This window comes from Lathamus discolor, chromosome Z (assembly GCF_037157495.1).
Source record: "Lathamus discolor isolate bLatDis1 chromosome Z, bLatDis1.hap1, whole genome shotgun sequence".
NCBI classification, from domain to species: Eukaryota; Metazoa; Chordata; class Aves; order Psittaciformes; family Psittacidae; genus Lathamus; species Lathamus discolor.
In genome coordinates, this window is record NC_088909.1 from 73,921,387 (window position 1) to 73,936,708 (window position 15,322).

Sequence of the window (15,322 nt, forward strand, 5' to 3'; positions counted from 1 at the left end):
CCTTAAGATCACCTAGATCATCAATCCGCCGCCATGGGCAGAAACACCTTGCACTAAACCATGTCACCCAAGGCTTTGTCCAACCTGGCCTTGAACATCGCCAGGGACAGAGCATTCACAACTTCCCTGGGCAACCCATTTTAGTGCCTCACCACCCTTACAGCAAAGAACTTCTTCCTTATACCCAGTCTAAACCTCCCCTGTTCAAGTTTTAACCCGTTATCCCTTGTCCTATCATTACAGTCCCTAATGAAGAGTCCCTCCCCAGCATCCTTACAGGCCTCTTCAGATACTGGAAGGCTGCTATGAGGTCTATTTTGCCTCACTCTCCTTCATATCATCCAGGATATAGCTGGAAGTGGCTCCCACTTAAAGGCACATTTCTTTTTTTTATTCCTCAGAAGAAGATTAAGACAGATTCATACACACACACAAAGTACTTGGATAAAATTTTCTACTGCAAATAAATGAAAGGTTATCATACAAGTTATTTCACCTGGATCAATGCTAAATATTCTCCAGCACACTCCCAGAAATGCTGCTCTCACAATACAAGAAGGATATTTTTGTTGTAATTACTTCCTTGACTAAGAATGCCTATCACTAACTTCAAGTCATTATAAAAGTCACAGATATACATTTATGTACTCTTACCTGACTAAATTCTGACACACCTGGCATCCTGCAGGACACCTGTGATAAAAGATGCATAATTAATACATGCTTGTATAAAAGAAAACATCTGTAATGTTATTCATAAAGTAAGGCTGCGTGGAGACCTCATAGCAGCCTTCCAGTACCTGAAGGGGGCCTATACGGATGCTGGGGAGGGACTCTTTGTCAGGGACTGTAGTGACAGGACAAGGGGTAATGGGTTAAAACTTAAAACAGGGGAAGTTTAGATTGGATATAAGGAGCAAATTCTTTCCTGTTAGGGTGGTGAGACACTGGAATCGGTTGCCCAGGGAGGTTGTGAGTGCTCCATCCCTGGCAGTGTTCAAGGCCAGGTTGGATGAAGCCTTGTGTTGGATGGTTTAGTGAGAGGTGTCCCTGTCCATGGCAGGGGGGTTGGAACTAGATGATCTTGAGGTCCTTTCCAACCCTAACCATTCTATGATTCTATGATTCTTTCACCTGTGAAATATTCTCATCAACAGCATTACAGGCTGTGTGCTCTTCTGCACTCAGAATCACTCATGGATGATACACTGGGTGATTTGTTTGGCATTGTACATCTCAGACTGTATGTTAAATCTGCATTTCACAGATGACTTATCTCTCTTAGCTACTCTACACTATCCATGTGTTCAAACCAATATGATCACTATCACAAGTTTACATTCTCAGAATATGATATCACTGAGTTTAATTATCCAACACCATCCACTGGATACACAATGTGGAACGCCAATTATGTTTGCTTTCTCAGGTTCTACAACACAGATTGAGGATTTGATCCTTTCCTCAGTCTTCTCACACTTTACACCAGCCTGGGCAGAAACCTCTATCTCAGAAGCCTGTGAGCAGCAGTAGGCATTACTCTAAGGAAGATGCTAGTACAGGATTAAGAATTCCTGTGCAGCCGTAACTCCATGTAACTCAGTCTCTCAATTGGATGCCATACCACAGTTTTAGTCATCAGTCAGAGAGCATCACATATAAGAAGCCTAGAAAGGTCAAATGTTGCCAACTTCTACTTCAAAAGAACAGCCTCACCTAAAACGTACTGGTGACGGTATCTATGAAAAAGCACACACACGAGCGATCACCAATGAGGGCACTGCAAAACTGCGAAGAACTTCATCCAAGCTACACACAACATCCATAAGAAATTATTCTCATTCTTTATAAATGTAACAAAAAATAACAGAAATTCATTATTTTACCTGTGAGGATCTTTTGAACTGGGAACGATCTGTGCACATTCTCTTTTACTGAAGACCTCTTCAATCCACGATTTGGGGGACTGAAAAGACATTTCAAAAACAATTGTATTCCTGAACTTAAGCATATAATGCCAAAAATTGCACTATAACATCTACATGGCTGTAACACAGAATGATTCCCATCACGATATTAGATGAAATCAAACACTGTAAGGGGAAGTTACAGCTCTGAAGAGTCACAGCCCTTCACACCCAAGATCCACAAAGCTCCACAGAAAGATCAATATTAAAATTTACCCCCGCCCCTCACTAATAAAGATGAAAATTATTTAGAGGATCTGTCAAACACATGTACAATAGAGGAAACGGTAAGAATGAATCAGGACTGCTTAAAGGACTGCACTTCCCTTCTGTCAGAAGACTAGCAACTGGCAACCTTGCTAAAGGTGTGTCAAAAAAAAAGGCAAGATTTTCTTTTTACCTGAAAGGGATGGTTGCTTCCTTCTTTTATTTCTTAACAGATTTAAGAATAAATTCATCTTGGTTATATTTTTATTCAACTAGGACTACAGTGAAATAAAAAAGCAGAAACCAAAGACTAGTCCTACCACTCAAAAGTGTGTCAAGTTAGTTTCACCCACTGGCCTCCTATGACACTGTGTGTCTCAGCAATGCCTGCTGCAGACAAGTAAACTGAATAGTCACTGCGGTATCAGATTTTTTTTTCAAACAACCTGACTGTCAGTCTTTGAACTTCTTTCTGTTCAAGCCTAGCAGGAGCAAATTTCCTGAAAGGAATTACAGTTTCTGGATGATGAACTTTGAAATCTCTGGGACTGAATTTAGTAATCACTGGAAGCAAAGGATTCTTTTTGTTGTCAAAGGGAACTACCTCCACAATAAATACACAATGGACAGACATCTTATTGTAAAGAGTAAATAAAACTGTACCAACTATTACTGTCTCATTTCTCACGCCCATCTCACTCTCTGTCTGTTGTCTACCTTATAGACAGCAATCTCTCCAGGACACAGCACAGCAGGGTCCGAGTTTATGATTAGGCATATAAGACAAACAGCTGTCAAATAATTTGCAAAATCTTTACCCTATAAAAATATTTATGGTAAGTACTTGTCTCCATATTTGTTTGCAAAAGGTGTCTTTCATACAATGACTTAGAAAAGATTTCAATTAATGAAAACGCCAATAATTCAACTTCTTAAGAATACTGCTGGGGGATTTTTATGACAGAGTTCAGCAACAAGTCTTACAAAAGAGAATACTTCTCTTTTATCTCCAGAATGGAGTTACGATCCTTAATAAAGCAGGCCCATTTGAGGGTTTTTTTAAATTTGGCTTCACATCCCTAAATACCCCTGCATAATTTTCCAGCTAGTCACACAGTTATGGAGGGCCACAAGCAACCTGAACTATCAGCTTGTCTGCAGATAGGGACCCAGCTTTGACCAAGACTAATGAGAGTCCTACCTTTGGTTTTAACGTACTCTGAAATGGGCCCCCACTGACAAAGATGAAACAGATCACTAAAGAGCAGTTGCTGGTATTGATGTGCATGTGTATTCTTCTGAGAGCAACTAAGTGAATGTGTCTGGTTGGGCTTCAAACAAGGGAGTAACAATGTGAAAGATCCTCAGGGCTGGACAGAGGATGGGCACGAAAGAAAATTAGTTATCTTAGTAAGAGGGAGACTGACTGAAGTCAAGGTGCAAGAAATTAAATCCATTAATCCTTGGAAGCAGTGAAGCAAATTTCAACACCTGAAGGCAAGCACACACTGCTCTCAGAAAACCATCGGTAGTATTCTTGTTAGTAGTCAGTACTGTTTCATGCTTCCTAAGGCACCTTATTCTCATTTGAGCTACCAAGCAAAACAGTCTAATGTTTCTATATTACAATAACCTGTGACTCTGATGTTTCTGCAACCCATTACTATTTTCAAGCAAAAGTGGGGAACAAAAAATCTTTTTGTTTTATGGGATGCCTCAGTTAAGAATGAACTTTATTAAACTTTTCATTAACAAGAAAGGGTGTGACAGAATGGTCAAAAGGCTGACAAGCCTTAAAGCATTTGTTGAGGCAACATGCCCAGTCTTGTGAGAGAACACCCAACTGCTGTCACTTTCAGTTTAGCAAGAACACTCCAAGTAATTTTGAGCAAGCTGTTGCATTGCAATCTAGGGTAGCTTCCCTTGAGCTACTTTCCCTCCAGCATGCCACATTCTGGAAATCAAGTGTTATCTGTGTGTCTTTCCAGGTGTGAAGGCCAGTGCTGGAGATACGCAGCCCAGTGTAACAGAAACAGTGCATCAGCCTAGGCACCAACAGCAAAACATGCTGCCAGCTGAGCAAGGCATCAGCTGCTAATCCATGTGTGAGTACACTCAAAAAGGAGTGTCAAAGAAGTCTTTATCTCCAAAGTTCAGTGATCCTCATCATTAAGTTACACGACACAAGATAAACACAAATCAATCATTTTAAAGGGAGGAGAGGTCATCTGGTACATAACAGCTGTTTAACGTGGTTATTTCAAATCAAATACAACTTACAGTCTTCAGTAATGGCAATACACTGTATGAGTTGAAGTTACATCTAATATGGGAGATGTAAAGGCTTCTCTACTACCAGCTTTTTAATATCTAAGTTATTTGCTAAAAAAAGAAATAAAATTAATTGTTTTAAATATTTTTTTTTTTTTTTTTTTTTTAGATTTTGGAGGGCAATTGAGGGTTAAGAAAAATACCAGTGCTTAAAATTCTGTATGTTTTGTGCATCCTTTTTCAATTTTGCCTAAAACCACCTGTATTTTCCTGCAGCTGAGACAGTAAGGACAGTGAACAACACATGCCACAGCTCATCAGGCCACTCTTGTCACAATGGGTCGGGCTACAGGTCCAACAAAGCCAATGGAGATAAACCTCTACAGCTTTAGATTACATGCCATGAGTCTAACTTTCCTACTAGAGCAGTCATTGATAAAATTCATGTTTATTTCAGCTGAATGAGATCCCTAAGAAATTTATTTGACCTTTGAATCTCAAAGTACCAAGATGCACCTCACCCAGTGGCACAGACACATGCACATAGCAGTTATGTAAGTTAACTCCACTACAGGATTCCAAGTCAACAGGACTGAAAATGACATTGCAAAGTGCAATTGATGCACTATTTGGATTTTTCACTCTGCCCTGAAAAGAAACATGGTATCTTCCCATAGAGATATTTCAACATTAATCTTTGCTTATTTATATAAGGAGTTTGCCAGTGTTGGCTATGCTGCAGCCTTATACCTCCCTACATCCAGTAATTTTTACATTTAAAAAAGCAGTAGATAGTGTATCATCTGTGTATGATCCTGACAAAGCCTGTTAACTTTAACATTTATATTCATCTCAAACAATGAACATGAATATAGCAGAAAAACATTGTTTTGCAAAGTTCACCATTTTTCTCTTTAATGAAGTTCCTGAACAGGTGAACAATGTAAAATACAGATACCGAAATTCCAATCAACCAACCACACAAAAAAATCCCCCACCAGACTATAGCATTGTATTTCACCTTATGAAGAACAAATTTAAAAACTGAGACACTGTGAGACACAACAAATTTATCCTTACTATTAATTTTATACAAGGTGAAAACTTCATGTAGTACGTAAAATTTACACCATAGCAACAGCATTCATTCATTAATTTAGGCCTTTACTTAGTTTCTAAGCTAACTGTATAGTCAGGAAAAGGGTTTTAAACTTTCATGCTTTTACAGTCATTCATGACTTCAGGGCTGGGCAAGTAAAAATGAAAAGAGGAAGCTTCTGAACTGCTGTTTGTTTGCTCTTGATTCCCAGCTTTGTAAAAGACCTCTGTGTATCTCCTTTCATAAAACTCTAACATTTCAAAACTGTCATCCTTAAATTCAACAACAAATAAAAACTTCTCCCATCACTACAGTGAGGTACATGCACCTCAGCCAGCAACAACCTGTATCCTTTCTACCACCAAACCCCAAAGGAGACAAAACACCTGAATATTCCTTCTGACTGGCAATTTTCTGTTCTTACATACAGAAAGACCCGAAGCCAAGTTTATATTGCAATTTTCATTCCATTAACTCCTGAGACCTTTGTTTGGGAGTTGGGAGTTTTGCCTTCTCATTTCTCGCCAGTCTGAGGATTAGGATTCCTGCTTATAGTTCCCTGCCACAGAAGAGGCTTTGGAGATTTCTAGACTGATTTAGTCAATGGAGTGGCAAGAGTTTGGCTCTGAAATTTAAGGCACATGAGTAGTTTTTAGAAAATTGCCTTTAATCACTTCTCCAATATCTTTACTGTCTGAGATTCTTGCATAATATGGTATTAAAGGGACAATGTCGGGTCAAATTTGGTTACATGTAAGTAACATTCAAAAATTAAGCTTTCCGGAAGAAAAGAAATAGACCAGAGCATAAAATTCACAGAAATACTTGCACTACTCATTTCTTTCAAATCCCTGCTGACAGGGAGTAAGAGCAGACAAAACCTAAAAGCTGAGCCTAGCATAGAGGTAAACTGTCCTCCAAAACCCAGGGGTGCCACCATCCCACTGGCATCACCACGCAGGTATACAGTGCTTGGCTCACCAGCATCAGAGGATAGTGTGATGCAGTCTGCGATCACCTGCCATACTGGTGCCTGCACTCACTCACTCCACCACCCACCCCTGCAGCACAAATGGGAGAACACTTCCATTTCTGCAGCTGCTTTCTTCTGACCCAGCCCACCCCACCCCCTCAGAAAGGACCTGCCAGAGTCAAAGCCTTTAGATGCACTGCACCAACTAAACACTGATAAGTAGGGGTCAATGTGCATTTGTCCTGCTCTGGAATTAGCTTTACTAAACCAAGATCTGTAGGAAACATTCAGTCCCTTCAAGACCAGACAATAAGCACTGTTCACCAGTTGAGTACTAACCTCAGGAAAACTAGGTTACGCTGCCAAAGCAAACAGCAAATTTTTGGTACAATTAGCTGTATTTATGTCCCTTTTGGGGTGAAAGGCACAGGTAAATGCATTTTCTAATGAAACCGCATGCTGCTCTGGACACTGTTCAGTTCCCTGCAAAAGAAAATTAAAAGGCATGTATCTCTATATCAGCATAATTTCATCCACTATTGAAATATAACGATTTACTAGACAAAATAGCAGTAACTGGCTTTAATGACACATCGTAGATCCAGACAGGGACAGATACTGAGAAATCACATAATGACTAGCCAGTTGAATTAACAGGCTAGTTCATTTAGGCAAAGCACAGTTGTGCTGGAAACTAGAAAGATCAACTAAAACTGCAACAGATTTGTATTGGTAACAGAGAACAGTAATTTCTATTTCATGTCTCACCAAAACACTACTGCAAGAGCTGAACGGTGCTGCCAAGCAGCATACCTCAGCTCTGCACACACTGTGTGTAGTGAATCTACTACACGCAACCACTCTCCTAAGTCTTAACTGTTTCCAGTTAAGAAATTACTTATCACCTTCAGAATTATTAGAGAAAAGCAAATACTCATTAAACAGCAACAGACAACCCTGGGGCTAATAGATGTGCCTCAGGACACCAGCATGCTACAAGGAAACTTTCCAGCTCATGGCAAGAATGAGAAACACCCAAAAATATCACAAACTGATTTTCAGTGCCTGGGCAGGAGGGAGACACCATTCTCAGCTGAAAACGTAACTGTGAGAAATCAGTGTAATGCTGCATGTGACCAACCCTTATTCAAATTCACAGTGAAGGGAAGGAAAGAACTTCCCCTTATTATCGCCACTGCAAGAATCTAGCCTCTCTGCTCAGCACAGTGCTCTAAAATGTCTTAAATAAACTTAATAACTTAAATGTAGTTATTGAAAAATATCTACACACTGAGCGAGCCACTTGCAGGAACATTAGATATCTGAAATGCAGCCACAGTTCTTATGAGCTAACACTCAACACTATTTCACAAGAGCTCTGCCTATAAGCACATTGCCATCTCTTGAACCCTTACCCCTGGAAACTCCTGAGCTATAAAAGGTAAGGTGGACTCGCAAGTATCATGCATAATAATTCTTACTTGAAAAAGCAGGACCTCAGCAGTATTTCTGCATCCCATGGCAACTGGTAAATTACTGCCAGTACTAAACAGATTTTCAACTTAACAGGCTGTCCTGCAAAAGTTTTTCAGGACAGGAACTTTCTGGTTCAGCATCCATTACGTGCATGTTTATGGTATGTAGCAACGTAACAACTGATTGTAACAAAGAACACTTTGGAATCACACAGGATAGAAGTGCATTGTAAAACTCCAGACTCATGCACTGTAAAACACGAACACAGCGTGAGTTTTTCAACAGATGCTCAGGCCTTCTAGAATTTCCTTGTGTTCAGGCCAATCTCTCAGAAGACAACAACCTGGCTTTGTAACACAGACACACTGTGGCTGCCCTGACCTTCATCACTACAGTACATCATTACATCTGTTGCTAACTAGCCTATTCTGCTTATCCAGTCTTTCTTACCTGCTCCTTTGCACAAGCGTTCAGGACTCTGCACATCTGTGGAAATACTGCAACTACAAGTAACTGAATTTGCAATTAAAATTTTCAGCACTACATACTTACAAAAATATTGTGTAAAAATCTAATTTGAATGCTTTCACCATTGCTCACCAGCTCACCATGCCCAGTTACAGGGCCTGACAGACTGCAGATTCAATAGCACAGAAATGTTTCTGTGTTTTCTGCTTTTAAAGATAACATGTAATTTCAGGTTACAGCAGAATTTATGTGACTATTTCCTAGTATTAATTCAAAAACAGCCACTGTAAACATGTTCTCAGATTTGCACAGACACATGACCTACACTAACAGAAGAGAAATTACCCATGCTAGCAGGGTAAATGCAGACCTAAGTCCGACAGAGGAAACAGGACTTGTTAAAAATCTTCAGTCATATTGAAGAGAGACTTTACTTTCCATGGCTCAAATGGAGGGTGTCAGCTTCTTAGAAATGCATAAATCCACCCTTCAACTAACAGCATGCTATGGCATTTCCTTTCACATTTAATCAACTGCACTTAAAAGCTAAGTATGTATGCCTAAGTGCTTTTCTGGACTGGGGCCTTACCTCGAAGGCTCATAAAAATGTTTCCAATATTTGGATCCCAAACTTAGCCCATAAAGAAAAACTCTTTGACTTCAGTGGGCTTTCCAGAATGCTGCTTCTGATCTCAGCATAGACCATACAATATAATTGAAAGAGCATTTCTGAATGCAAATAGCAGTGGGGTCATGACAAGAAAACGCAGGAAATACTAAATAGAAAACCCTTGCCTCATCAAAGACACTTCCTTGTTCAGAACTTGGATGCTGGCAAAGAGATAACCAACTCACTACTTCTGAAACTGTGTCTCACCTATCTGGCACTGAGTGACCACAGAGGTCAACCACCCACTGCTGTTACACATTCCTCCATCAAAGGATTCAACATTACACAGCACAAAGTTCTTCACAGTTTAAAGCAGGAGGAGGAAGAGAAGAATATTATCTGCTGGCAAATCTCAGAGCTTTCTTTTGTTTGTTTTATATTTTCATAACATGGGCATTAATATCAAATAGTGACTCTGAAGACAGGCCATATCTGAGGTATCTAAAGTGGAAAACAAATGCAATTTGCAACACTCAGCTGGAGGAAGCATGAAGGGTCCCAGTAAGTCACAGCTTGATACCATCTGTATTACACTGTAATACCATGAAGTTTAAGGGATGGGAGCCACCCACACAGTGCACTTCTGGAGCCACGTAACTGTTCGCTGTCACTCCTGCCAGCATTGATCTTTTTGCTCCTCTGCTTGTCTCACACAGTAATAAAATCTTCATGGGCTTCACAGCTGAGTACAGCAGCCCTACACACACCGCAATATGGGCAGACTGTCACAGGACTGAAATCCCATCTTCTCGGGAGAAAGGGAGCACAGCCTGGATGATTTCTGAGGAGTCTGAAGGTATGGTCCCACCCCGTGCTTCCCAGATGGCCACGGCTCAGTACTCTCCTCAGCTCTGCCCACCTCACTACCGTGCAAAAATCAACCAAATAAACTAAAAAAAGCTTTTCTTTACAGTGCTGCCTTGCTTTTAAATAGGAGTCATACCATTCACCTACCGACCACCACAGACTCATAAACAGCCACCTCAACCCAGCTGGAGGAAGAGCCAGCCTCAGGCTGGGAGCAGCCGCTTGGGGTCTTGTTGAGACAGACTCGTCCTCCTGCCCCTTTGCCGCAGAGGCCATCTGAACACACCCTCGGGCTCTCCACAGGGTCTTTCTGCACTTTTGGCCTCATGTGCCAAGACACATTCAAGCCTTACCATCTGGTTTCTTGCTCTGGAGGCTGGAACAGCAGCCAAAGCGACCCCCAAAGGCCTGGATTTCCCCAGGGCCAGGCAGTGAGGGGCAGCTTCAGCTGATGTTTATCCTGGGCTGCACAGGATGACCTGGCAGCCATCACCACTGCTCCCCCCGGACAAAACCAGGCTGCAACTCCTGGTCCCCAACGCACCAGGCTGTGCTCCCAGCCACACTACCCTGCAGCCTAAAAGGCCTGTGCCCCATCCTGCTGCCAACTCCTGTCCCCAGAGGCCAGCCAGCCTCCTGGGAGCACTCCTTACTCACCGAGCTGTCCAGCTGCAACTCTGTTTGCGTGCTCTCGTGAGCTGCACCAGCATGAGAAGTGAGCGAAGGGCCAGAGCAGAGACAGGCAGATATCTATGAGAGGGCCACGGCTGCATGGCATACATTTTGTAAGCACTACTAGAAGCTCATCTACCCCTCTTTGGGGGTTAAACTGTGCCAATATAACATAAATGAAACCAGTACTTTACAACAGCAGGACTGTGACCAAACATGGGATCGTCCCACCCCAGCCAGACTGGTGAAAAGTCTATATCCACAGTCTGACCTCAGCAATGCAGCCCAACCCCACTGACACTGCAGTCAGAACAGGCTACCGACCCCTTGTAATGTGGCTGTGTCCCTCATCACCTCTGTGTAATCCCTAGCACCACACGGCAGCTAGGAAACCACTTTTATAATGAGAACATGATATTTTTTTACACCAAAGAGCTGTTTACCGAGTTCCAGACCATTACACCTGAAACCAGTGAAGGCGAGGAGGAGAGTGTGTCCACCCTGACACAGTGCCCATGCAGTTTCCTCATTACTGACGACACTGAAGAGGGCTGAGCCCAATTCTCATCACTGACTTACTGATTAGGAAGAATCAGACACACCCATTTAATTAGCAACCCAAGGACATTTGATTTGCAAACAGTAGCAACAAGATGTCACACCACCAATAGGTTTTAAAAACCCGTTTTTCTGACTTGTATTTATCAACATGCAGCACAACAGCACTCAGCTTCCCTGCCAATGAAAACAACAGCAACAAACTGTTCTTAGATGCCACTCTCTGTTCCCCTACGAGCAGACAGAAGGAACTGAACAACTTAGAACAGCGCATACCAGCAACCACGCTACGGCAGAGATGTGCAGTGATGCCAGCTCCAAGGAAAGGATGAAGACAAGTGCTTAATAAATCCTGCCTTTCTTGAGGCTTACACACCTTACTTAGAGCTACAGCCCCTCTCCTCTTTCAGGACAGGCAAGAGAAGGTGTGACCAACTCTCAAAAACTGAGGCAACATTTTAGAGGTAAGAATGTAAAGCAAAAGAACTGGTAATTCAAATAATACAGCATGGATCACAAGGGTTCACCTAGCATGTGCGTTACAGAGAAGCGCATTTACGTATTACAAGAACTGGAGAAGCTTTACACAACAGCTGAGAGATCCAGTCTTAAAACAACACCAAGGGAAGATCAAACTTGCTAACTCATGGCCACCTCAGCGTCCAGTCATGCTGTGAAATGCCCGAAGAGACTCAAACTCTTCAGTGCAGTTTTCGGAAACTTGGATTACCCAACTTGGACATACAGCCTCCTTGGATAGTACGTAACAGCCTATAGATCAGCTTGCTAGGGGACATACGTACGGGGACCCACCTCTTCAGCTGAGATGGTGCTACTGAGTGGAAAATAAATTCATAATTGAGTCATGAAAAGGCCGGATGAAGGAGTGGCTTATCTAGGAAAAGATGCATGAAGAGATATTGCATACTTCAGGTAGATCTTTCTCCTGGGAAGGTTTTGTTCAGCTTCAGCCGATGTAACCAGATTAGATCTACTCTGATGAATACCGTACATGTAGCCCAGCAAGGTCTGTGCCATCTTATTTATAACACCAGCCATGTTCAGAGTTGTGATGACTGCAGCAGGAAAAGACTGACCACCTTCTCCTACTGCTTCACACTTCCCCTGACTTCCTAACCTGTACCACAACCCCGCTTTAAAGACAATAAAATAAATTGAGGACAGTTCTGGCCCCATGACCATTAAAACCTGTTTTCTATTATCTCTGTGCATCTCCCACTGTGGTTTCAGAGATGAACAAGAATTCCTTGGGATGAGAGAGGAGTGACCGGTTGCAGCTGCCCAGCCCTAGGTTCTATAAAAGCAAAGCAGCCATGACGTACACAAGTTTGACTGGTCCCAGAGGGAACCATGCTCTTACATGCCAACAACCTTAAAAACTGAGCCTTATGTACACAAATTGTTTAGATGTTTCTGAAAATGTTACCTTCTGCCCACAGAGGAGCACTGTGCATGCTGCATGGACAGAATGACGTTCACCAAAACCTCGTTTTCCTCTATAAGCCATAGATACTTTAAATTCACCTGCTCTTTTAAAACTACTATATGACTTACTGCTTTCCACTTAGGTGCTCACGAACGGTGGGAGGAGGTAAGAACGATCTTATCCGCTCCCTGTCCCTACTACATTTTAGAAGACAGAAAAAATGTGAAGGTGCAGACCAGAGAGAAATGTCTTTCTCGTATATGGTTCTGTATGATTCTTGGGCTTTCTTCCTGATAATGGTTATTTCCAGGGGTAACATACTTCAGCACACTCACTGTGGGGCCAATGACCCTGTAACAGCCAAGAAAGCTTTGGCATTTGTCACTTACCAAGCCACAAAACAATTAAGGAAACTTAAGTTTAAATATAACCTAGCCAATTTGATGTTTATCATTTTTTAATACCAATATATAAGCCTATTATTACTTTACATAAAACTGAATTACTGTGGTATAAAATAGAAAGAAAAGCCTGTAAACTGATTTCACAACTTCAGGCCATATTTTTTATTTTAAAAAAACCAAACAAACCCACCAAAAAAGCCACTGATGATGCTTCTTTAAATTAATTTTAGCCTTATACTGGTATAAGCTTATCCCTACAGATGACACTGCAATTCCCCTTGGAGATCCAAAATACACTAAATCTCTAAAAACTGGCCACTTTGTCCTGGTACCAAGAAAACAAGTTTGTGGTTTAACTTCAGGTGTTCACAACTTAAAACACTAGCCTGTTTTTTCTTAGTGTAGAAGCAGATAACTGCATATTTTGAAAACTGAATTAATAAATACTTACAAGGAATATTCCACTGTAAATGTATTCCCCATACCAGCAAGTATATCAGAAATGGATACATCAGACATGCTGCTACAGCATGATCTCTGCGAAATACCACCCAGTATCACAATTTTACCTATAATCACGGACTGCTGTTTTTAAAACCCCAACATCTGAATCACACACATTTCATCTTAGTTATTTCCAAAAAAAAAAAAAAAAAAAAAAGAAAAAGAAAAAGGCTTCAGTCAGCACCATGGTAAAAAGAAAGTAGTGAAAATTCACTATTTTTCTTACATTTTACACCTCTCCGTTGTAACCCCCATGGCACTCAAATAACGCTACCACAAAACCACCGCGCCCTGCTGTGGGGGCAACCCTTTTTGCTGGAAGCGACTCATGGCTACTAGACAGAACACAAGCAGCTGTGTGTGTATAAAGTCACTCAAGCGCACATCTGCAGAAGCACAGGGGAACAAGCACGGACACCAGAACATAAAATCACTGGCAGAACAGCCCCGTGTAGCCTGAAGGAGCTCCTCATTGCCATTAGCCCTTCAGTCCAGCAGTTAGGTCTGTTCCTTCCCCACGTAGCCTGGCCTTTCCTTCAGCTGAACTCCGACGCCATAGACCGACGTACTCAAGTGCCACTCGTGACACGGCGAGTGCAACGTGTACCGCCGGACAAGGAGCGGCAGGTGCGTGGTCAGCCTTAGCCGGCCACCCCTCCGCCCGCCCTCCCGGAGCAGGGCCGCCGCGGACACCTCCCGCCGCCCCGCGGGGGCTGCGCAGACCGTCCCAGTGCGGGGAGCGGCGAGGCCCCCGTTCGCCGCCTGCCCTCACCTGCTGGGCCGCGCCGTCGCGGCCGCCCCGCCGGGACCAGCGCGGGTGTGCCCGCGGCCGTCGCTCCTCCGGCGCCGCGCAGCGATCGGGGGACGGGTGCCGCCAGCCGCCTCCTCGCCAGTCCCGGCCCCCGCGGCAGACGGAGCCCAGCTGCGAGAAGAGCAGGTCCCGCCACGCCGCCATGCCACCGGCGATCCGCGCCCTGGGGCTGCGGGGCGGGCTGTGCCCTGCCGGGGCGCGGCGGCTCCGGGGCGCCGTCCTTTACCCCCGGCTTCTGCGGTCGGGATTTGACCGGTCGGTTTATTGCCTCGGCGCTGCAAGGTGCACGCTACCGCCGGGCACGCCGGCGAGGTTTCCGACGTGGGGCAGGCGAGTGGCGGCTCCGCTCTCTCCGCAGCGCTGCCAGGGAGCAGCCGCCTCGCAGCCCCTCGCCGACACCGTGACCCCCCGGCCCAGCCGCGCTTTGCTTCGACCCTTCCTAGTTCTTAACCACGTCGAGAAACTGCATCGCAAGTACCCCAAACTCGGCATACGGTTCTTGGCTCGACATTGCCTGCGTTTCAGCTTCCCCTCTATAGCCCAAGTTCTTCCCCTAGCTATGTTTTAGGGTGTTGTGAAAAGAAAACACGTGAGGTTACAGCAGTCGTGATAAATGTAACTGGAAGTGCAAGAGGAAGCCAACAATTGTCTCCCGAATTACGAAGACTTGAATCATATGTAATCAACACGTTACGGAAAAGCAAAAGGTGAAAAACAGTAATTGTATTACAGTGCAATATGATGAACAGGTCAACCAGTGTACAAAGTACACAGTACGTAACTAGTTTATTAATTACAGTCTTCATGAAGTGATGAAATTAAAACACAAACCCAAGCTTTTGAATACTCTGGCTCTTGATCTTCCTATTCTTGTATCCCTTTTTAGGCACTGACATAACAGGGAGGAGAAAAAGGATGAACCTCAACACTCCTTTCAGCAGGTATCTTTGTGCCCTGCAGGATCACAGCCATCTGACCAAAACAAGCA

At 43.3% G+C, this 15,322-nt stretch overlaps 1 protein-coding gene across 1 annotated transcript in view; it reads right to left on the reverse strand.

Moving 5' to 3' along the window:
• TRPM6 (transient receptor potential cation channel subfamily M member 6) overlaps positions 1–14,478 on the reverse strand; it is an 86,975-nt gene extending 72,497 nt beyond the window's left edge. The window contains exons 1-3 of the mRNA XM_065662398.1: positions 14,296–14,478; positions 1,887–1,966; positions 655–693 (exon numbers count right to left, since the gene is read on the reverse strand). Coding sequence (XP_065518470.1) covers positions 655–693; positions 1,887–1,966; positions 14,296–14,478 — 302 coding nt within the window. The remainder of the gene's footprint in view (positions 1–654; positions 694–1,886; positions 1,967–14,295) is intronic.
• Between the last annotated feature and the right edge of the window lie 844 nt (positions 14,479–15,322).